The sequence below is a fragment of the Fusarium solani genome, assembly GCF_023522795.1.
Source record: "Fusarium solani strain SB1 chromosome Unknown bctg00000009, whole genome shotgun sequence".
Lineage (NCBI taxonomy): Eukaryota > Fungi > Ascomycota > Sordariomycetes > Hypocreales > Nectriaceae > Fusarium > Fusarium solani.
Genome location: NW_027072144.1, coordinates 2075002 through 2096727, shown reverse-complemented (window position 1 = coordinate 2096727; position 21726 = coordinate 2075002). Strand labels below are relative to the sequence as shown.

General features: G+C 51.3%; 8 protein-coding genes across 8 annotated transcripts; 4 read left to right on the top strand and 4 right to left on the bottom strand.

Annotated features, from left to right (window-relative positions):
* Positions 1–219: 219 nt before the first annotated feature.
* MRS44_013704 (uncharacterized protein) lies at positions 220–594 on the top strand (the record flags this gene model as incomplete). Its single annotated transcript, XM_065617163.1, has 1 exon — positions 220–594. One exon carries the CDS (start codon positions 220–222, stop codon positions 592–594), a length of 375 nt encoding a protein of 124 aa, XP_065473235.1.
* A 1171-nt stretch (positions 595–1765) lies between these two features.
* On the top strand, positions 1766–4286 carry MRS44_013703 (uncharacterized protein; the record flags this gene model as incomplete). Its single annotated transcript, XM_065617162.1, has 3 exons — positions 1766–2368; positions 2516–2800; positions 2970–4286. 3 exons carry the CDS (start codon positions 1766–1768, stop codon positions 4284–4286), a joined length of 2205 nt encoding a protein of 734 aa, XP_065473234.1.
* Positions 4287–4576: 290 nt separating this feature from the next.
* On the bottom strand, positions 4577–6607 carry MRS44_013702 (uncharacterized protein; the record flags this gene model as incomplete). The annotated part of the gene is made up of 2 exons (XM_065617161.1): positions 4577–6100; positions 6362–6607. The coding sequence occupies 2 exons, from the start codon at positions 6605–6607 to the stop codon at positions 4577–4579; spliced, it is 1770 nt and encodes a 589-aa protein (XP_065473233.1).
* Positions 6608–7479: 872 nt separating this feature from the next.
* On the top strand, positions 7480–9017 carry MRS44_013701 (uncharacterized protein; the record flags this gene model as incomplete). Its single annotated transcript, XM_065617160.1, has 2 exons — positions 7480–8100; positions 8154–9017. The coding sequence occupies 2 exons, from the start codon at positions 7480–7482 to the stop codon at positions 9015–9017; spliced, it is 1485 nt and encodes a 494-aa protein (XP_065473232.1).
* Positions 9018–9338: 321 nt separating this feature from the next.
* On the top strand, positions 9339–10189 carry MRS44_013700 (uncharacterized protein; the record flags this gene model as incomplete). Its single annotated transcript, XM_065617159.1, has 2 exons — positions 9339–9465; positions 9642–10189. 2 exons carry the CDS (start codon positions 9339–9341, stop codon positions 10187–10189), a joined length of 675 nt encoding a protein of 224 aa, XP_065473231.1.
* Positions 10190–10730: 541 nt separating this feature from the next.
* MRS44_013699 (uncharacterized protein) lies at positions 10731–12566 on the bottom strand (the record flags this gene model as incomplete). Its single annotated transcript, XM_065617158.1, has 1 exon — positions 10731–12566. The coding sequence occupies one exon, from the start codon at positions 12564–12566 to the stop codon at positions 10731–10733; it is 1836 nt and encodes a 611-aa protein (XP_065473230.1).
* Positions 12567–16706: 4140 nt separating this feature from the next.
* MRS44_013698 (uncharacterized protein) lies at positions 16707–17510 on the bottom strand (the record flags this gene model as incomplete). The annotated part of the gene is made up of 1 exon (XM_065617157.1): positions 16707–17510. The coding sequence occupies one exon, from the start codon at positions 17508–17510 to the stop codon at positions 16707–16709; it is 804 nt and encodes a 267-aa protein (XP_065473229.1).
* A 69-nt stretch (positions 17511–17579) lies between these two features.
* MRS44_013697 (uncharacterized protein) lies at positions 17580–21069 on the bottom strand (the record flags this gene model as incomplete). Its single annotated transcript, XM_065617156.1, has 3 exons — positions 17580–18241; positions 18720–20530; positions 20576–21069. The coding sequence occupies 3 exons, from the start codon at positions 21067–21069 to the stop codon at positions 17580–17582; spliced, it is 2967 nt and encodes a 988-aa protein (XP_065473228.1).
* Positions 21070–21726: the final 657 nt, after the last annotated feature.

Genomic DNA, 21726 nt, shown 5'->3' with positions numbered 1-21726 from the left:
TCATGGTGAGAGCTCCCTAGGGGTTTATATCCCATGCGATTCCATCTAGGACTTTCAACTTTCAATCTAGGACTTTGTGATGTGACCCTGAAGTGAGGGGGAAGCTCCCAATTATTCCAACACTTTGACGTCGGCTACCTTAACGACGAGAACGACATTGATCTCAAGAAGCAAGTCTGGGCTTATAAGAAATCCTGAGAGATTATGCGCCGCACCGAGATGTACCGTGGTGAAATCGCCCCCGGCCACCCGGCCTTCCCCGAAGGCTCCCCAGCGGCGTGTGTGGACCTTAAGCAATCGCTCTCTAACGTTGAGGACATTGAGTATTCTGCCGAGGACGACAAGGCTATTGAGAAATGGGTGCGTGAGAACGTTGGAACTACATGGCACTCCATCGCCACCTGCCGGATGGCTCCCCGCGATGAGTTCGGCGTTGTTGATGAAAGTCTGAACGTCTGGGGAACAAAGGGTCTTAAGCTTGCTGACTTAAGTATTGCACCGGCCAACGTCGGCGCCAACACAAATAACACGGCTATTGTGATTGGTGAGAAGGCGGCGGATATCATCATCAAGGATCTGGGACTTGGACAGTAGATACAGTAGATCACTATGAGTAGCAAGCGTTGTCTACATAGCAATTGAAATTTGGAACAGCACCAGGCTGGCTTGAAGCCTTCGTGAAGTAAATATTTCTACCAAACCATGAGTTGATGTCAATGTGATATCAAGCGATTCTCAATATTAGTCGGTAATTAGTTATACATGTGCCCGACTATATTCTACAATCCGTGATGTGCCTTGTGTACGAACGTCATAGAAGACGCCAAGCCTGAAATAGACCACTGACAAGTTACTCGCTTGCATCGCGACTAACCCCTCACCCACGCTTTATTCATACACCCATACCCACACCAGATCTGCTATCGCTATCTCGCTATCTCGCTATCAGCTTCCTGTGGCCAAGAGTGAGTGACTGAGTGTTACGGGCGTGCCCGTGAGAATGGTTGTTTGTCGCATATCAAGCCCTGGCCCCACTAGTGCAGCTGCCTGCAGGGCAGCTGCTACTGCCTAAACAGGCAACACTTTCATTTGTGTATAAAGAGCTGCACGACTCAACGCGTCTTGCCATTGAGTTCTTGCTCCTTAGATAATTCTCATCAATTGACTGGTGCCATCAATGATCCCTGTGGAGCCAGTTGTCTGACATTGTGCCCACTGCAAAAACCGGAACCGGTCAAACCTTTACCCGTCATCTCGCAGCGAGCCCTAAGAAAACCCGCGGAGAGCCCACAGCTAGACAACTTTCCTCTTCCCTTTCTCTTTAGTCTTAGATATTTAATCAACAAGTTCACCCAAGTTGCAAGAGCCCGGGTCCGAGCCTAGCACAAATGTGATGATATGTATTGTTGTTTTTGTGTACATAGCTTTGGCGAAGACGCGCCGAAGTCGACAGGGCAGGATTCTTCTCTTTCCTAATTGGGTCTAGTATAGTATAGTCACGTGATACCATTTGTGGGCAACTGGCTTACCTCAGCAGGCTCAGACCCACTCACTAAGCGCACAGACGTACCGATCACGTGCTTCTGTGAGAGGGCCTGAGTGGTTTCCGACGCGTTTTGGTGTGAGTGCGACTGAATTCATTCCATCGACGCGTCCCCGCCACCCCGCACCATCGCTAGCTTGTCCAGGCGAATGCCACAGGCATTTCCATTAGACCGTGGGCAAAAATACGACACAGGACGATTCTTCAACATCGAAGCGCACGATGCATGAACCCGCCACATCATTGTCATCCCTCAGCTCGATAGGCAGCCCGCAATCTATCAGCAGTCCGTCATCTCCTCCGCCATCTCCATCGCAGCGCAATACGGATGCACGAAAACAGAAGCGAGATAGCACCGAGAAGCTTGATCTGATATGGAAATACATACGTGACGACTTGAACTGGTCGATTGGCGACTTTGTTCGAGCTCTGGCAACCTCTGAGGGCCAGCGGAATACTCAGAGGAGGACTGCATTTGCCAAAGCAACGTTCCAAGATGCTACAGTCCTGGATGCATACGTGGGCCGGTCTGAGAATAGGGTTGTAGCATCCTCTCGAGGTTACTTGATCCAGTACCTAAACATCGGTGCTATGGAGCTGCGGCAGGAGATTGAGCAACTTGGCAAGATAACGCCATTTCTCTATGCTCAGGGTCAAGAGGTGGTTGATTTTGAGCGACTGGACAGCAATCAGATCATCGAGGCCGCTGAGCAGAAGTGCCCACTGCTTATGCAGACTCTGCGGAGTGTTTTGAGGCCACATAACCACCTCAGGAGAGGCTATGAGGGCCATGAAGATAACGGATATCTCATTAACGTCCTGGCAGTAATATGTAGATCGCACCAGCGGAATCGATCGTCGGGTTTCCAGATACAACTGAGCGTATATCTCCACTCCAAAGGCGTTAAAAGACGGCAGTTAGAAGCCCTACAACGACTCGGGCTTTGCTGCTCTTATCACAAGACATTGCAGGTGATCAAGAGGCAGTCAGAGCACGCTGCGAAAGCAGTAGCTGCAAAAGGGCAACAACCAACTGTCGTTACTGCATACGATAATTTCGAGCAGATGGAGCACGTCAAAGAACAACGTGTTGATAATCAGGGCTCGTTCCATTCAGTCACGACTGGACTGCTTATCCAAGGCATTGAGATGCCGGAAGGAGGCCTGATGCAAAGCATGCTGAATCCAGCAGCAAGGCTGCAACTGGAGGATATATTCTTATCCCCAGGGAATCAAAGAGATACCATTGAAGTAGAGGTGAGATTCATTTCCATATCATCCATCCACCTTACGGTTAGCTGATCTTGTAAAGAGGTAGATATCCCGTCATTTCGTGTACGAGTCAATCAGGGCTGCTTTTTCGGACTGCATGTCAATGCCACCGCAACATCCTATGCCGGTGATAGATATCCTACCACGACGGAAGACGGCTCACCTATCGCTTGGTCCTATCCCATACGACGAGAGCACGAATGCAGGCAATCTGGATGTATTATCCAATATCTTCCGGGAGCAATACCAGTTGCCGGATGAGGCATTCAAGGAGCGGTTACTTCTCGTATACGGTGACCAGAAGACAACCCAGCGCATCCGCATGATCAAGAGTCGCCGATCTAGGGCCGCCCAAGCAGTTGATAGCTTAAGATGGGTATTGCCTGTGCCAGCTCTCTTTCACGTGAGAATGAACTACCTGTATATGCTAAGCCGGACGCATTTCGGCGCAGCAGGTGATGGCAGCAAGGCCACACTCTATGACGCTATGAACTTCTGGGTTCGCAAAGGAATCCAGTCGAAGAAGGCCGACTTCTACGCTCTTGAACAGCTCGTTATCCACAGCTTTCAGGCCAGGATCTGTGCTCTTATGTGGTCTAGACTCGGTATTCTGGGTCTAGGTGATACAGAGTTGGATATCGCCCGCATTTTGCAGTCATACGGCCCGAACGAACTCAGCCAACTCATTGAGAGCATCGTACAGTCTTACGACGTCGACTGTCGATACACGAAGAATCCCGAGCTTAGAAACCACATCTTGTTCTTACAACATACCCAAAATTACCTGGTTATGAAGCATGCCATCAAGCACGCCGATCTTGGTCTCCTCCATCGAGGTATTGCCCGCAGCTGTGTTTATTTCCATGCATCGGGACAGCACAAATACGCGTTTGAGATGCTCTATCTTAAGCGTCTTATTTCAACCACGGCCGCAGCGCCTGAACTACAGAGAGCCATCTTGGCAAACGGTCTAGTGAATACCACTGGCGTTGACGACGGTTGGTTTGAGACCGATAGATTGGTTGAGTTCCATAATGGCAAGCTGAAGACTATATTGAGGAACCGCCGCGGCTCAGCCATTACCGTCAAATATCTCATGGAGAACTGTGCTCTAAACACAGACTTCTTCAAGTCAGTGGAAGAGAATACGGAGTCGCTCCTTGGCATGAGTCATAACGGGAACCATCCCGAGAAGAAGGCAACCAAAGATCTCAGAATGATGGCAGAAGTACTCGTTGGGAGTGGATCTATCACTGGCACTCAGCGCCGCCCAGTCACACATGAAGCGATCGATCTCTTTGATGCTGCGATCTCGAAACTAGCCGGAGGAGGTCTATGCAAATTCAATAGGAAGGAGTGCTTAGATCGACTGGATCTCACCGCAGATGACCTCAACGCAGAAGAAGAGGATGCTGGAGACGAGATAGGTGAGTTCTTCACCGTCGATGCGGAAGACGAGGTAACGGGCTAAGCCCTGCGGGACAAGGCACTGCCTTGTCCTCTTGCTAGTCTAAGCACTGTTGCTCCGGTGAGTGGTAACGACTTCGTCTATCTTGTCGAAGGATTTTCTGTCATCTTCTCTTTCTTTCTTTCTTTCTTTCTTTCTTTCTTTCTTTCTTTCTTTCTTTCTTTCTTTCTTTCTTTCTTTCTTTCTTCTTTCTTCTTTCCTCAGCTCGGATGTAAAAATGCATGAGGACTATATAGCTGTAATTTACACTATTAGAATCCATCACAGACGCGCTGTGATGCTCATTGCTCGGCTTATACTTTATATGGCTTTGTGGCCCTCTGTGCCTTCTTACTCGTCCCTTGACTGTTGCTCTCAATCTCTTGCAAAGCACGACGCTTCCTTGGTCTAAATTCGGTGGCCTTTGCCGCCTTGGCTTCCGAACATGCAGCTCGTAGGAGGTCTACTACTTCAGTTGCATAAGTCTCCCGAGCGGCCCAAATAGTACCAACTAGCAGCCCTAGCGTGTCAACAGTATCGATGGAAGACGCTGCTTGTGATAGCTTGCGTAATACAGTATCGGGGAGCACTAAATCCTCTCCGCCCCGAGACAATACAGAGGACCACCGTTGGGCAGCCTCTTTCCTCCACTTCAACAGAGCGGCTCTTGCAGCAGCAACGATATGCTTCTGTGATACCATCGTATTCGGTAGGCCTCGTGCAACTCTGACTTGTAAGGACGGTGGATCTCCTCGACAAAGAGCGCAGCAAGACTGTGGGCCGGAAGGGTGCAAGTATGAAGCAGTATCTTCGAAGAACTGGAGGATACTCTTTCTGTTGCAGTGCTTGCTGTTGATCACGTCACTCAGTTCCTGAGATAGAGATCGATTGCGCGCCATGCTTGACTGTAAAGCTCCTTGAGATCCCTTCTCGGGCATCGCCACTTCGAAGCACCAAGGTTCCACGAGCCAGATGAACTCTCCTGTGATACCAGCACCTCTGGCTGCCCGACCTGCCCGCTGCCACAGAGAGCATAGTGTGGCCGGTTGTCTCCACTGTACCACGAGTTGGATATCTGGATTGTTGATGCCCATTCCCATGGCATCAGTAGCCATGATAATGCGATGCCTGGAGCTCTCCCGGGCAGTTTCTCTGTCAGGCTTCGCAAATTCCCTCGAGATGCTCTCTTTATCGAAGGTTGCGAGCTCGGCGTGATACGGCTGGATCGCGTTCGATGCAGCCGTCTTTGAGCAACCAGTGTTGATTAGTGCTACAGTTAATAACGCTGCGGCAGCCTCAAGAGTCGCAATGGAGTCGAAATACACCACTGTCTTGCGGATTTTCATGCACCATGTCCGGCTGTCCACTCCCTGAAGGACCTGGCTGCTCCGTGGCTCTCGTGCGGCGAGGGATATAAGCTGCGTTGCACTGTGCATGTCGCCAACTGCTATTGCTGCTCGCGCTTGGTTTTCGCAGTCCTGGGCAACTGCATCCTTTATGGCCTTCCTCACTGGCTGAATGAGGAACTCAAGGTCTCGGAACGTGGTAAGCGGATGTGCCATCCGCTTCACATCAATGAAGATGTCCGGGCGATCAACAGAGTTGCGCTGGATGAAGACCTTCGAATCAAAACCACACAACTCCTTCACTTTGGCTAGTGTTTGAGGATCAAGTGTTGCAGAACATGCTAGCCATGGCACCGTTCCGCGAATGAAGCTTCTCAGTACAACTAGTTGACTGTAGTGCATTCGGAATGACGCTCCCCACTCCCAAACTACGTGAGCTTCATCTATAGCAACAAGAGCCAGCTTTTGTTGGAACGACGGGTCTCTAAGCACCTTTGTTTTAAAGGTTTCAGACAATGCAAGCTCCGGACCGAGAAGAACTACAGAATCAGAACGTAGTTCGTAGATATCTAAGGCTCTCACTAACCATGGGTGTACACACCTTTCCTGATGCTTTCAAGCAATGCCAGTGAGTTCGTCCCTGCATTGAGTACACATGGACTGCAGCCTGGGACCCTAGATATTGATCTTGCCTAGTTAAGGCGACTCAGATAAGCCGTACTCGTAGTCATGTATCAAGAGCGGATGACTAACCTGATCTTCCTCTAGAAGCGTCAGCGGCATGATCATGAGGCAAATTCCACCAGCCAGGGCTGGAACTGTTTGAAAGACGAGGCTTTTCCCCCAACCCGTCGGTGCAATCAATATCATATCTTTCTGATCAACCACGAGTTTGCGTATCGCCTCTACCTGCCCAACTCGCGGCCGGAAACCCACCAAACCCTCAATCTTAGAAGTCAATTGCGCGTCATCCATATTAGTGGCGGCAATCTCAGCCATGCTCGACGATCCGTCAAATCGGCAGCCTCTCCTGAATATCCGTTTCAATTCGGTTGAGTGAGGAAAGGCGGATGCCTTGAGTCTGGGACTATCCGACTATCGCTATTGCATGAAATCTGGGAGCCGTTGATGTTCGTGTCGGTTTCACAACAGAGGACTGTAGAGTACCAAGTCCAAGGCTGCCCGAAGGTCGTACTAGCTTGGGAGAGCCTCTCTTAATAATGGAGTCTTTGTTGCACAGGAGATGGTGGAGTTGCCGGTCGTTGTCGAGTGAATTAGCTGGCGGATTTTCCGACGCGAAGGCCGTTCGTAGTGATATTGCACAAGAACCGGATCCAATTGAACAAAAACAAGATGAGCAGGTACCTGGTGTTTGTAGGATTTTCGGAAATACTAATTATAATGAAAAGTGTCGAATTGAAGGCGCTATGCCGCGTGGGAGTTGATGGCGTTCACGTCGCGTTTGCAAAGCGGCACTCACTGTACCCATTTTGTATGGTAGATAGTCGCACTCACACCAAAACGCGTCGGAAACCACTCAGGCCCTCTCACAGAAGCACGTGATCTGTGCGCTTAGTGAGCGGGTCTGAGTACCTGAGGTAACCTCTGACGCGCTGCGGCCCATCACGTGATGTGATGACTCAGCCTTCAGACAGGCTCTGCCCTTGTTACCTCATTGTCAGGCAGCCTTTGTCCCGCATACTGCATCAGCAGCGAAGACAGCGTCATCTTGTCTCTCTCCCTGAGCATTTCTAGCAGAGAATCATCAGCTGCGCATACTTGCGACAGCATTTATCTCGTCGAGATTGTGAGATTGGTTGCGCATTAACCGGCGATGCGGGGGCGATCGCCGAGGGCCCTTTGTCGCGACCATGCTTCCTGATGAGACAATCAACAGGGCGGCTGACAAGCTTGCCGCGTATCGGAGCAACGATGCCCTCTCCGAGATCCTGGACCAGTATCAGGTACTCATTGATAACTACCGCCGCCTGAAGAGCGACTACGAAGAGGAGCGCGAGGGAAGAGAGCGATACAAGCAGCTCGCTCGCGGCCAGGAGCGCAACCCTTTTGCCCTCGTCGTCATTGACGGAGACGGCTATGTCTTTGACGAACACTTTGTCGGCGTGGGAGAAGAGGGCGGCAGCAGAGCCGTCAAGCAACTCATCGACAGCGTCAAGAGCAGCCTCCGCCGCAAGGGACTCGAAAGCTGCGAGGTCATGGTGCGTGTCTACGCTAACCTCGTGGGCTTGTCCAAGTCTCTCTGTAAGAACGGGCTTTGCGGCGCCGAAAAGCGTTCCCTCTCGTCCTTTGTCGCAGGCTTCAACAGATCTTATGGCCTCGCCGACTTTATCGACGCCGGTGAACTAAAAGAAAATGCCGACTTCAAGCTCAAAGCTATCCTCCGCCTCTACGCCGACAATGCCCAGTGCAAGCACATCTACTTTGCCGCCTGCCACGACGTGGGCTATGTCTCCGACCTTACCCCTATAGGGGTAACCAAGACAGGTTTACCCTGATCCGTACTCCGAGCTTGCTCTTCCACAAGGAGTTTGAGAAGCTCGGCATGAACATTGAGGAACTACACGGCGTCTTCCGCCAGACTCCCCTCACGTACGCTGCTTCATCTCAGATCAAGCCCAACAACTCATCCACCAAACTCAACCTGGCATCTACGAACCTGTCTAACGGGGGAACCGCCAACAACGATGGCAACGCCGTCTGTCAATTTTACAGCCTCGGCAAATGCCGATATGGAAACAGCTGCCGACTGCCCCATATCGACACCAAAACTTCGTCTCATACGAGCCAGAACAGCACCCCGTCGCCTCCTTCTATCGGTAATGGCTCAAAGCCGGATAGAAACCTCAACAGCGACTGGCGCCGCGGCTCCAGCAACTCCCTCTCCAAGGCCAATATCGAATCACTGCCCAAGAGGGAAGACATCCCAGAAGGCTTTGTCGCCATCAACCACGTCGACGACCGCCTCGATGCCTTACTGCCTACCCCTTCCGCCGACTCCATCAAGCGACTCAAGGCGTTATCCGCCGAGAAGAGGTTCTGCAACAATAAGCAGCTGTTTGACGCCTGCGACAATGACGACTGCGAGTACGAGCACAACCCAATCGCCGAGGAGCTCAAGCCGGCCCTCGAGTACCTCGCGCGCTCGGTCCCGTGCTCTAGGCGCGGCGGGTGCAGGAAGGCTAACTGCGTATACGGGCACGTCTGCCAAAAGGCCGATTGTCGTCACCGAGGTGGCAAAGGCTACTGCCGGTTCCCCAGCAGAGTATGTTTGGGAGAATATTCTGTCAGCAACTACGTCCCCGCGAACGACTCCCCTATTCTGTTGCCCTCTATGGACTGGGAGGACGCGCGAAACGCCGAAAACGGTGGCACGAACCTGTTGTATTAGGTTTCAATACCTCGGTAGGAGAGGTATAAAGAAAAGTTGGTCATCTGACCACGAAGGCCGGTTTAACTTGTCTTGTTTTTCTATTCTCGCTAACTCACTTCTCGATTGTTGACAATACTGAGGGAAGTGGGAGCCCAAAAACAGATAGTTTGTAGAATCAACTGGTATGGTTGCTTTACTTGGTGTTTCGTCACTCGCGCCTCCCAACGCACAAACAACTGGCTCTCATCTGACCATATTCACCTCTGAAACCTCTGCTGAGCCCAGCTGGCCTCAATGACTGCGCAGCCCGCTTCGATTGAGGGGTATCAATGCTTGGCCATGACCTCAAAACACCGCCACGTCACCCAATACTGTGACCGCCCTGCACCTGTCGCTCCGCAAATGCAAGGCGAGGAGAAGGATGCTCTGCAACCGATCGCCTCCATTCCTCAGCCTACCGATGGAGGTGATTATTATGGTCTTTGAGCACCTGCCGAACTTGAAAATCCTCTCGTTCGTTGTCGACTCAATCCAGGCTTCTATCGATGATTACAGACGCACCAGCAACGTGATCGAGAAAAATACCTCTTCCCTTCAGCATCTTTCCTCTCGAGGACTTTCAGTCCTTTGGACGCAAAACAGTGTACCTGCCACGGGATGAAACTCGCCTCAAAGTTACTCCGATACAGGATGCTGCTGCTCATGGGACAGACGACGTCGTCGCCATTCTGCTGAAGTCTTCTAATCTCAACGATCGACACCAAGACGCCTCCGCTCTTTCACTCGCTCTCTATAGCGGGAACGTTCATGCAGCTGAATTGCTTCTCAACAGAAGAGCTCGACCAGGCTGCGGACGTCTCATAAACAGTCTTCATGCTGCAGCGAGACATGGACTTAATGGCGAGATCGAACTTTTCGTGAAATTCCACGGAATGGATGTCGATATCGAAGATAAGGATGCGGGGACGCCGGTCGTGCACGCTCTACGGCTCCCGGAAGATCAGGCAAGCGAGACCATCCGTCTCCTTTTTAAGCTCGGAGCGAGAATGGATCTTGAAATCAGAGAACGGTCTTGGACCTATTCTGCCCTTGCTAGGCTTATGGGAATGCACACGCTCGCTGACGAGCTAGCGGCAGGCGAGGCGGCGGATGATCGTTCTAGTAGCTGCATGTTGAGACCGTATGACTAAGATGGTCCGATCTGCTGGTGGCTGGGATGTGGATACTATGTGAGGAGCTGTGCTCCTCTGAGACATATGTAACTTAGACCTTTTAACATCACTGACAATTATTCGCTTCATCACTGCACAATGGATGTTGAACGCTAACGGGAATGGATGGCCTCTCGTCTTCGAGACTACATATCTCTTAGGATAGCCTGAAGGAAGACGAGATTGTGGAGCAATTGGGCGCTTGACAGCAACGAGATAGGATGAATCATGAATATTTCTTTTGCTACCGTGTACTGAGATATCTGGCTGGATTTTGGTTACATAAACAAGGGGAGCAGTTAGGGCGACTGATAGGTGGGCGCCTGGGCGCGCCCCCTGACTAAGCCCCCAAAATGGCGCTCAGATCCTCCCATCCATCCAACATTCTGTTGAAATGAGAAGATGCAGGTTGCTTAATTCATATCTCAAAGTGAAGTAGGGGAACCACTATTTATGTACAGGCACGATTTCTTGTAGAATGTTCCTCCTTCTTCCACACCTCGCCACCGACTTGGTCGCCTCACACTTGTGGTCTCCAACATGCGTGGCATCTGCTGCATGTAGGCTGCGCCCTGGGTTGTGTAGCTGCCTCGACTGCCTCGAATGCACTAGCCTCCCGCCGAATGCTCGACTGTGGCTTAGCTGAGTTATCAGCTACTCGATCAATGTACTGACGAGGCTCAAGCAGCAGCTGAGGACTCCCAGGGCGACTAAGATGCCAGTGTCTATGGAAGTGCTCCAGACAAAGGGGCTGATCCTGCTCTTGTAGCGCCTTGAGCATATGGGCACAAGGGAGACCGTGAGATCGAGAGAATGCGCCGGTACAAGCTGGCAGGTCTTCTTTCAAGAGCAGTTTCCGCTGCTCTTCGACCTTGCGTAAAGCCTCATGAGATACCCAGCCATGTACGGCATTATAGAGAACCCCAGAGAGCTCAATTGGCACACGCGATTGCTGCTTGGCTTGGTTATATCGTAGCTCAGCTAGTTGATTGAGCAATGCATGCTTCACGGCCCTCCAAGCCTCGAAAAGGTCTAATGTAGACCTCTTCAGGTGGCTCTTCAGGAGCGCGTGGATACCTTCGACCCGCGAGGTAACTACGTTACCAAAATGGGGGTATCGGTCCACCCAAGCCTTGACGAGCTTTTCCTTGTAGAGATCAAGCCAGTTGGTCTTGATATAACCAACTTCTTCGAGATATTGGGGCAGGTAGCGCTCTTCAAACCCCTTGACGCGCCGATCGAAGGTTTCCTCGTCCGCTGATCTTACAATCGAATGCCAGCAATTGAAAAACTCGTTCCAATCGTTGAGACTCTCTCGGCGAGCCTCTGGCCCCTGGTTATGGCGTGTAAAGGTTGGCTGGCAGTAGCGGAGGACTGCCTTGTTAGCATGCCAGAGGCATAAAAGCGAGATTGCACTTGGAAAGCAGCGAGCGACAGCATTCATACAAGCGAGGCACCGATCCGTGAGGATGATAGACGGGAGGGCTGCACCGCAAAGCTGGTACATTGATCGAAGCCGGTCTAAAGCCCAGGTATAATCCTCCTCGCTCTCGCCACTCAAGAATGCAAAGGCGATACAGAAGGATCGCTGGCTGGCATCCACCCCGATGATATCGAGGAGCGGCATTCCATATTTATTCGTCTTGTATGTGCAATCCAAGAAGAGCAGGTCTGGGTAAGCTTTGAGGTATGCCAATGACTCCGGGTGAGCGAACAATACTGCTGTAACCCGGTCATGTGAATCAAGCTGAATCCGGTTCCAGAACCCTTCCTTATCTAGCTGATTTGCAAAGGCGTGTATAGTACTTTGACCCTCACACAGCTCTCGCTTGCTATCCGCGATGCGATTGTGGATATCTTGCTGGGTTGCAGTGGTGTTTGAGTTCTGGCGGATATAAGTCCTGATATCCTTTGGCGCTATCCCGGCGTTTGTGAGGTTGCTGATTGTTGATCTGTCCGTGTCGGATAGTGTGCGATGATTTGGGTGAGCAGACTGGTGCCAGGTTGGCTCATGATTGTGAATGGCGAATCGGCTATCTGGACGGTGCCTTAAAGTCCATGTGGCCTTATCAAGGCTCTGCTTTGCAAGCACAGAAAACTGGCAGCTTGTGCCTCGGGTGCTTGTCTTCCGTCGTCGTTCTTTCGATACATCTGGAGGGCGACAGGCTCGATCGCAAGTGAATGTGACTGTAAGTCTCCCAGACTTCTCTTTGTGGGACCTTCCAGTAACGAAGGCATAGCCCCGTGGTGCTGCCCAGCTATTAATCGCCTTAAATAAGGCATCTCGGGATGTATACTCGCATTCAGGAGGGAGACAGTCATCTGGAAAACGAGCAGCCGTTCCCCTTGACCCCATTTTCCATCATGCAACAGATGGATATCTAAAAGAAGCGTAGGGACTGGAGAGAGGTTTGAAGCAGGCACGCGACGTGTGCGCGTTAGCGCATCCACGCTTAGATAATGCTCACGGGTACCCGTGAAATTCCGGAGCCACGGGTACCGCGAGCCTATGGGCTCCCTAAACGGCGCCACTTGTCAAACTTCAATCCATTAAATATTCCAAACCACGATAACCTATTCCACAGGATAGGGAAAAATATGGGACTAGTTTCATTCGATTGCATTTTTCTTGCTCTATCGCCCCTGTCATGTTTTCTCTGTTCCGAAAAACTTTTGTTTTCGGGACTCACTCCTCATCCCTAACCCCCATATCACCATATGATATAACCAAATTTCAACCCGGGCGCAACGGCGCAATTCTGCTCGGAATTAATTAAAACTCGGTATATAACATTGCCTAAATGTTCTATTTCGATGCATGCCGAGATTGGCCATTTTAACCCTAAATTTAAACCACTCCCCCCCCCCCTTTCTTTTTGAATCATTTTGCCCCCTCGGTTTTTTTTTTAGCGTCGTGTTGATTTGTATGTGCTTTCGAATCATGTTGCCTCCAAATGAATGCTGAATTGTTGAGTGGGCTTTTAAAATCCATAAAAGGCAGCTGGTGTCTCTTGGGAATGTCGATTGTATTCAACAGCCTGGCACTTCAGATAGAGGTTCGTTTTTGACGGCGAAAACTCGGAGTCGCCTAGTCTGCATCAGCCGCAACACAACGGGCAGCTCTCCGGTAGCACAATGTAGCGCTCATGGGGAGCTTTCGGGCAAGAATGTTTCTGGCTGCCCTCGGTAGAACTTTTGCAGAAATGAAATGCGGGATCCGTACAGGATGAATAGATGTAGTAGTTCTTCGTGAAATCGCACATGGCTGCGGATAAAGAATCAGAAGGAATACTGTGATAATGTTATTGTAGGTGTTCTTCTGGAGGCAAATCTCGATTGAAGAGGTATAAGCTTACTGGATGGCAGGGAGTTTGTATTGAGTAGTGCAGGTCGAACATCAACGGATTTTACGGCCAGAGGGCGAACGAGGACCAGGATGAATGACCAGAGACCCGGGCAAGAAGCGAATTTTAAACTGGCTTATAGCAAACAACAGCTATTGCAGTAGCGTGTTTGCCTTCCGGACATTGTAGCTAATTGGAGTCGTTAGAAGGCGTTATCAGATCAGTCGCTCGGGGAGGAGGCGGTGGTGGCGTGCCCGATTTCCTTGGGCTTGCATATGCGGGGTGGGGACTAAAGGAGTCGAGTCAAGCGCTCACGAAGTGAAGCGGCTGGCTATCTTAAGGAACCTTAAAACGACAGCACAGCCGGGAATGGGATGGGATGTGAGCGTGGGAAGCTGGAGCGGGTGATGAACTGACTGATAGAGGCGATGAATGGGGATCCGGGGACGGAGGCGGGACAAAGGGTCCCGCAAGACTAAGACCCCGTGCCGATTAACACCGTACCATGTTCCGGCCTAGGTCGTGGATCAATGGCACCTTTGCTTCAGCAGGACGGGGATGCCGGGGATAGGAGTGGGTGATATTCTGCGCGACCCGGAGTCTGGTCTGCCCGTATGCTTGCTAGGTGCGAGGTTCTTTGTCGTTTCGAGTTTCTAGCCTGGCCAAGTCTGGGTCTGTGACGGTGAGTGTAGCAGTTTCGTCACACTAGTGCTCGCAAAGGCCTGCAGGGATGGTGTGTCCAGGGAGTGAGCACGGACCGTGACGTGGCTGATGTGGCTGAAACGGTGCACAGCTCTGTATTGGCCGAATCAGTGTCTGCATTAAGACTTGGAAAAAGTTCTCATATGTGGTGTAACGTTAATAATAAGCGAGTGCCACAGACAAGCGAGTTTGTCAGGAGCCCAAAGCGGTTCAAAGCTCTGACCTCCGTGTTCCCGGCGCAGGCGACCTGGTACGGGCCGAGGATCGGATCAGCCGGTGATAACGTGAGCAACTGAGGCGTCTCATTGGCCCGATAAGAGGAGCCAATTGCCTAGTTAGGAAGCAGGCCGGAGATCAATAATATCATAACTGCCTGCTGTCATCGCTCTCTTCAATTAAGTCCCTGGCAGAGTGCTACACCCCATTTACACCTTAAATCGCAATCATTAGAGAATTATAGATTTTTAAAGCTAGACTTAAGGTGGCTAAGGCTTTATATATAGGCTTTTAAGTATATAATGCACTTGGAAAATATTTGTAAAAACTATCCCTTCAATGGTCAGGAGGCTCCAGTTAGGTCACTATTTCTCAAAAGTCAGAGGTGTGCAACATGGGTGTGGCCAGAAGAGATTGGATTTTCGCTACTTTCTTCTATCTCAGGGAGCGATGAAGGTAGGCTTCTTATACTTGTGTTCAGTCTTCCAATATCATAGGCAGTAGCCTGCTGCCTGATGCTAGTTGTGGCCATTCACATCGCTGCCTATTTTTGGCCCTATTCCAACACTATTGTCATAAATGCGCCTGAGAGCCAAAAGACCAACCCAATCAGATCCCCCCCAGGCAGAAGACTTTACACATATCGTGAGTGAGTGAGCCGGATGGCTCGTTCTCTAGCGCCTATCACCAGGAGGAACTGAGCGAGGAGTGTGTAGTCCTGAGAAGCCAAAGGTGTTTGTCGCTCCTACCCTTGACTACAGTACAAAGGAATCAAGATAAGGCTTTGCGTATTGTTGATCACCGTTGCTTCCATCACTCAGCTAGTTAAGCCCATGAGAGATCATTTGACAATGCCTTCAATTGGAAATCGCGATGAATTCTTTTTCATCCTCGGATACACTCTGAGGAGAGGTAGCGAATGTTCGGGACAAGCCCGAGTAGGTATATATGTATATAGTGAAATCGCCAGCCATTTTAGGACATTTGACAATGAGACAAAAGCTTGACTAGGTTTCTTGTGGTGGGGCGGTCTCAATTGGACTTCGGCGGACTATGTATCTCTTTTCAGACTGAAAACGGCCCTCGGCCTATTTGTCTAAAGCAGACGCCGTGCTGGGACTGCGGTTCGCTGGAAAAACAGTCTATTTTGGCCGTTCGTAGGTGAAACGCACATAAGCATTGCAGAGTGTGTTTACGAAAGTCTAATTACGCCAAAATTGACCGTTGTAAAGTCCAAATCTTTTGTTTAATCGATCATAGGCACCAGAAACTATTGGACCCCCCCCCCCCCGCGGCTTGAATCTCTGGATACCGCTTCTTAAACCGGCGAGCCCAAGCTGACGAGACCGGAGCCGCAGAGACTCCAACTCGGTGTTTCCTTAAGAAGCAGGCATAATTGATATCCCCTGTAACCTGGAATGCACAGTTCTCAACCGAACGGATGAACTCGATGAGGGCACGTTCCTCGGCGGCTGTGAGTGCCCCAGACCGGCCTCCCTTAGCAGGCCGCTTCTTCTCTGAAGGAAGCGGCTTCCCTGCTCTCAGGATATATAGATACTTCACAGTTAGAGGTTTATTGGCGTTATGCAACCTCGCAACATCTTCAATGCTGTAGGGGCGTGAAGAGCTCCGTGTCGCATATCACCACTAGGTTCGTGCAACTGGATATGAAACGCGGCCCGTACTTTGGGGTCGTGTATCCCGTTTCACATCCAACTTGTCGCATCAAGGATTCCAATCCTAACGACATGAGCTTAAATAGCTCTGCCCGAACACATGGCTGTTCAATTTCTTTTGTTCTTTAGATAATTCTCATCAATTGACTGGAGCCATCAATGATCCCTGTGGAGCCAATTGTCTGACACCTCGCGCAGCGGCGGCACCAGAGCCAGATATGTCAAGAGCAGATCTCCAATCGCGCGGGGCAAGAAGCGGATGCTCTCCGTCTCGGCACCAACCTGTTCCTGGCTCTTGTGATACCGCACGTACACCATGACCATCTTCTCCCAGATTAATATGCATCGACGACGACCTGTGTTGGTGTAGGTGACGGAAAGCAGCTCCGGCGCCCGCAACGGAGGAGCCGGTGGAACATGGATGAGCGTCACCATCCGCTTCAGGAACTCTTGCACGTGCGCCTCGTAGCAGGCCATTGCCTTCGGACATAGGCTCAACCCGCCGGCCTGATCGGTCCGCACATAGACCCCTCGCAGCTCAGCCCTATGCTCGATCTGCTAGAGCAGGGCGTCCTGCGTTCCCTTTAGGGTCTCGGCATTCCTCTCGTCCGTCAGCCACGAGCCGCCGTAGTCGTCGAGGTCCAGGTCGTCCTGTAGTCTCCACGCTTCGATTGGTGCAATATCATTCGCACCGAACAACAGCTCATCATACAGAAGCGAATGCGCCTGGCGAAACTCCGATACGACCAGCTGCGACACCTGTTCCATGTGCAGCTTGGTTCCCATGTAGTCGATCGTCTGGCCGTCGAGAGACCAGCGTGCCTGGTTCTTGGCGAAAGCCGTTCGAGATGCTGCGAAAAGGTAGAGCCGCCACTGCAGGATATGACCAAAGGGTGTCTCTGCCATCTGCTGGAAGTACTTTTTGCACATCTTCTCCAGCAGTTCGGGTATCCCGTCCTCGTCGTCCTGCTTGTGGAAGCACACGAAGTCGAATAGGATGAGCTGAGTAGTCCACGTGAGTGCGGATAAGTTGCTGTTGAAGTTGCCTGGCTCGTTCCAGACGCACCGTTTGCGCTGCTCGTCATCATTCGCCTCTAGCCGTGTAAAGGCCTTCTTCCGGCTGAGCATGGCGCAGAAGCTTAGTACCGCGGACCGGAACGGCCTGCTCCCGACTGTCTGGCAGATCAGGGATACGTAGAAGTTGCGAATGGCATGCTTCAGCTCAGCGTCGCGCTCGTCGTCATCTTCCTCATCGGCTGGTTTTTCCTTCGCCCTCTCGTCTTGTTCCCGCAGGGCGTCGATGATGCCTTCCATGGCTCGCTGCTGCTGAGCTGTTGGTTCGATGACGTCCCGCGGCAACATTTGGTCCTCATTCTCCCTCGTGAAGTGACCGTCCTCGCAGAATACGACCCGATAATAGTACACGAGAAGCTACTTCATCCTTCGGAAGTACGAGGTCAGCGAGGATTCGTTCTTAAAACTGCGGAACCCGCCGGGCTTGCCGCTGCTCGAGCCGCCGGCATCACGGAACTCATTCAACCTCTTGGCCCGCTGCTGCGTCATCTTCCGCTCGAGTGACTTATCGCTGCAGAGCTTGTAGGCGTCCCTGAGGACGGTCTCGACCGCGACAAGGATGCGGATGAGGTCCGAGTTGTCCTCCCCTTCGCCGCCACCGTCTCCGCCTAGGAGCTTCTTCGGCGGCAGCGAGTACGACGACTGGATCTCGGCATCCCGGAGCCCCCGCATGTGGGCAGGGAACCCGGTATGGACGAGCCACGGGACTCGGTCCGCTCGTGACTCTCCGACGTCCTGCACGACCCCGGCCTGCTCCTCTAGGTCGCGGGATGCCTGGGCCAGATCCGCTTTTAGCTCATTAAATAGCTTCCCCTCCTCCTGTGACGGCGGCAGAAGGAGTCTAAGGGCCGACACCTCCCCCGATGGCGACGACGACAACGAGGGTTCTTTAACGATGAAGTAATCGATGCGTCCCTTTGCCGTGAAATACGTCTGGGGCATGCAGCCTCTCCAGAGTGGGACGGCCTCTCGGTGCTGCGAGGCCTTCATACCATGTGCTGGCATGTGCTGGTGCAGACCTTCCTTTGAGTATAAGCAATCAATATAGTTGGGGGGGCGAGGGAAGGAATAGAGTCTTATATAACTACTACGGAATACTCCCGTGTCATATTGGTTCCACCTCAAAATATCGAATCCTCCCCTTAGCTGAGGAGAATGTTTGGATGTAACAAGGCTGGAATTTCTTCTGCTGCTCCGCCCTCATTGGCATGATCCCTAATTTATGCACGGACATGTGTTCTCTGATCTTTTTTGATGACACTGTGAAGTATGAAGATTCAGGAGTTTGGGGGCAGATATTGCACCGAAAGCCCCTGTGGATGGGCAGGCCTGCGATTCGAGGGACCTTTTCCTTTGGGACAGCAAGTTCAGAAAACGGACAAAGCTCGTATGCACCGAACCTATCCATCAAAGCCTTGCAGGCCGTACCAGTGATCCGGTGGATGGAGTTCAGGTGACTCTAGAAAGACTTGGTTTCCGGCTGAACCATTGACCCACAGGCAGCACATATCAAAATCTGATACTGAGCGTTGTAAATGAAGCTGTCCAACAGGCCGTTCATATCGTTGTTATTAACGCTCGTCATGACCCTCTTTAAGCCTCTTTTCGGGTCGTTTGGGCTAGCTGCTCTTTTTCGCCCTTTAGAACCGGTGGTCAGAGGTATGCATGGTTTCGGCTTCGAAGCCCGGCAGTGTTCATGATAGTACTGCTGATTCCACTCCTGCCACATGGTGGATAGTCGATAGTACATCTCGAGGAGCTCCGGCTGTAACCGAGCGGGTAGGGCTTTGTCGATTGCGTACGCTGTTAATAGCATTCGGGGGTGGTGGCCAGCCCCAGCTGCAAACATTCGTATTGGATTAGTTGCGTCGGATGGGTAGTAATGGTTTGTCTTTTCGACAAGTTTGCTAAGGTAACGTTTAGCAATGGCAAGAGCTGCTTGCCTGTATAAGGAGAGAGTCCATGGTGTGACGAGATCTCGAGTCAGATTTTTGAGGATGCCCGAGGCTTGCACCGAGCTAAGGTGCCTTTTTTTACCACAAGGGTCTTGGAAGAAGAACTCGTTACTCGCGTAGTGAGATATTTTCAGCTGGTTTGCTAGGAAGTCCATGGCGGGCCGAACAATGGCGAGGTATTTCAATAGGCTTAGGCTGAGGTCTGGTGGAAGATATCGGACAATGTAGAAGGCGTAGTTGTTCGATGCTCTGGCTTTGTTGTAGCTGATGACGACTATCATTTGGCCTCCATAAAAGAATACATTGCGTATAGCAAGTGTAGTGTTGAGGTACCGGATGCTAGTTACCTCGGTGCCTCGACCAGGTAACCCACCTGCCAGCTGCAACGCAGCAAAAGCTGACTTGTTGAGGTCGATGCCTGCGTTCAGATACGCTACACAGGTCTCGGGATGCCAACTAGAGGCGTTGGTGAATGGCTTGCCACGAAAATAGGACGTCTGAAGCCTGTTTGCTAGCGTCTTCCACAAATCGGCCAGCTTGTTTTCGGCTTTTTGGAGGAAGGACCAGCCAGCTATTCGGCAGGTCAGGTCATCTCGGATGTCGTTAATGTCAATTTTGAGTTCAATACCCAACATCATCTCCTTTACCTGCTCGTGAACGAGCGTTATGACCCTATGATAGGTCCCACAGAAGTCAGAGAGCCTCACTTCCTTATCGTGGCCGATTTTGAACGACAGGCCATCTGGAGCCCATGAAAGGTTTCCGGGAATACCTTCCTGTCTGATAATGGACTTCGCAAATGCTTTTAGCTCGATAATCTCTCCGAAAGGGGTATAGCACCCCCGTATGAGATATCTTTTGCGAATGGCATCGAGGCGGTCGGGTTGAGATGGATATTGGTCCCGGGATGGCCAATGGTACGCAAGGGTACCGTAGCGATAGACAGGCAGAGCGTACTCGAGGAATAAGACGCGGCCGACCCAAATAAGAGCTGCTAGCCCAGGTGTGGAGTTGTTCGCCGAATGATAGGCAGGAGATTCCCTCTGTATCCCCATGACAGCCGTGTAATAGATGAGTACCGATGAGGCCATGTTTCCAGCAGGGCCCCGGTGCGTCCAGAACATCATTGAGAGTTGAAATAGGGCCTCAGATAACTGTAACCAAGAGCCGGATGGGGGTACAAATTCCGATTCATCTCCCATTGGATAGTTTTCCTCCTCTATATGTTCCTCTTCTTCGTAGTCGGCATCTTCGTCGGTTTCGGCATCGTCGTCGTCGTCCGCTTCCCGGTACTCCTGGTTGCAGTCATCGATAGGTGCCCAATCCTCTTGGCCCAAACGATCGAGGTCGCAGCTGCCTCCTTCCAGTAGCAACTAAGCAACCAGTGTCAAGATGTACTGCATCATCTTCTCTTCGTCTGACCCCAACCTCAAGTTGTAAATCTGTTGTCGCTGCCGCGCCTTGAATCGTAGAACCCGGAAGATGAAGCAGATAAACCTCTTCCATACTGAGACGTATCTCTTGAAGCATGACACCAACCGGAATGCATGTGGCCAGAATACGTCTTTTGAGTACGTATTCAACCAGCAGCGGGACGTGTACGATGTACGAGCCAGTGTGGCCGTTGCCCGATCGAACATGAGGTCGACGCCCTGTAGCAGAATATGCAGCTGGGCTTCAGCATCAGCAGAGCTCCAAAATGAAGTCCCCTTCCATTGGCCTAGCAGATAGTCTTCGCCCCTGACAGGCCCCGGTTGCCGTGCTGACGCAGCAATGATATCGAGCGGTCGATTGCGGAACAGCTCCGGCCACCGAGTATGTTGGAGCCATGGAGTCGTTTCATTCTGCTCGGTGACCTCGGCTTTGTCGGGTGAAATATTCCCGAACACCATTTTCACAGTGTTTGATCGTTTTATTAAGAGTGGTGGCTTGCGATGCTGCACAACTAAAGATGATAGACTTTATAAAGACAAGGAAGCCACGTACGGTCGCAATGTTCACAGACACGAAGAAGACGCGTTCTTCGCGCGTTAACTTTGAAAGCTGAAATTAATGTCACATGGCATTCAGCTGCTATGCCAAAGTTGTAAAGACTTGCGCAGGGTAAATGCAAGGGTAAAAGGGTAGCAGCCAACCAGGGGGCTAAATGTCCACTTTGTCATGAAAAGAGGGCCAGGGCGGCCTTATTGAACGTCCTCTTTCAGGTGAAAGGGGATTACAGGGGTACTGGTCCAATCAAGACGCGTAAAAGTCCACTTTCAGTGAAAGTAGGAGGAACCATAAGGATGTAGAGGGATCGGCCCCGCTTGGACAAAACTGTCCCGGCAATATAACGCGCCTGGATATCTGTTTCCCTCCCAATCCTCTGTCCGACGGCGTTCATCCCGTTACAGAGCACCTCCACAACAGTCGTCAACGTCATACCGAATTCGAATTGTTGGGCAGCTCAACAGGCGGTGGAGTTTTGGGCTTTGGAGTGCGTTATCTCCCCGGAACTCAAATGGGTCATCTCAAGAGTTAAGTCCGGAAAGTCTTAACGCCGCTGGAAA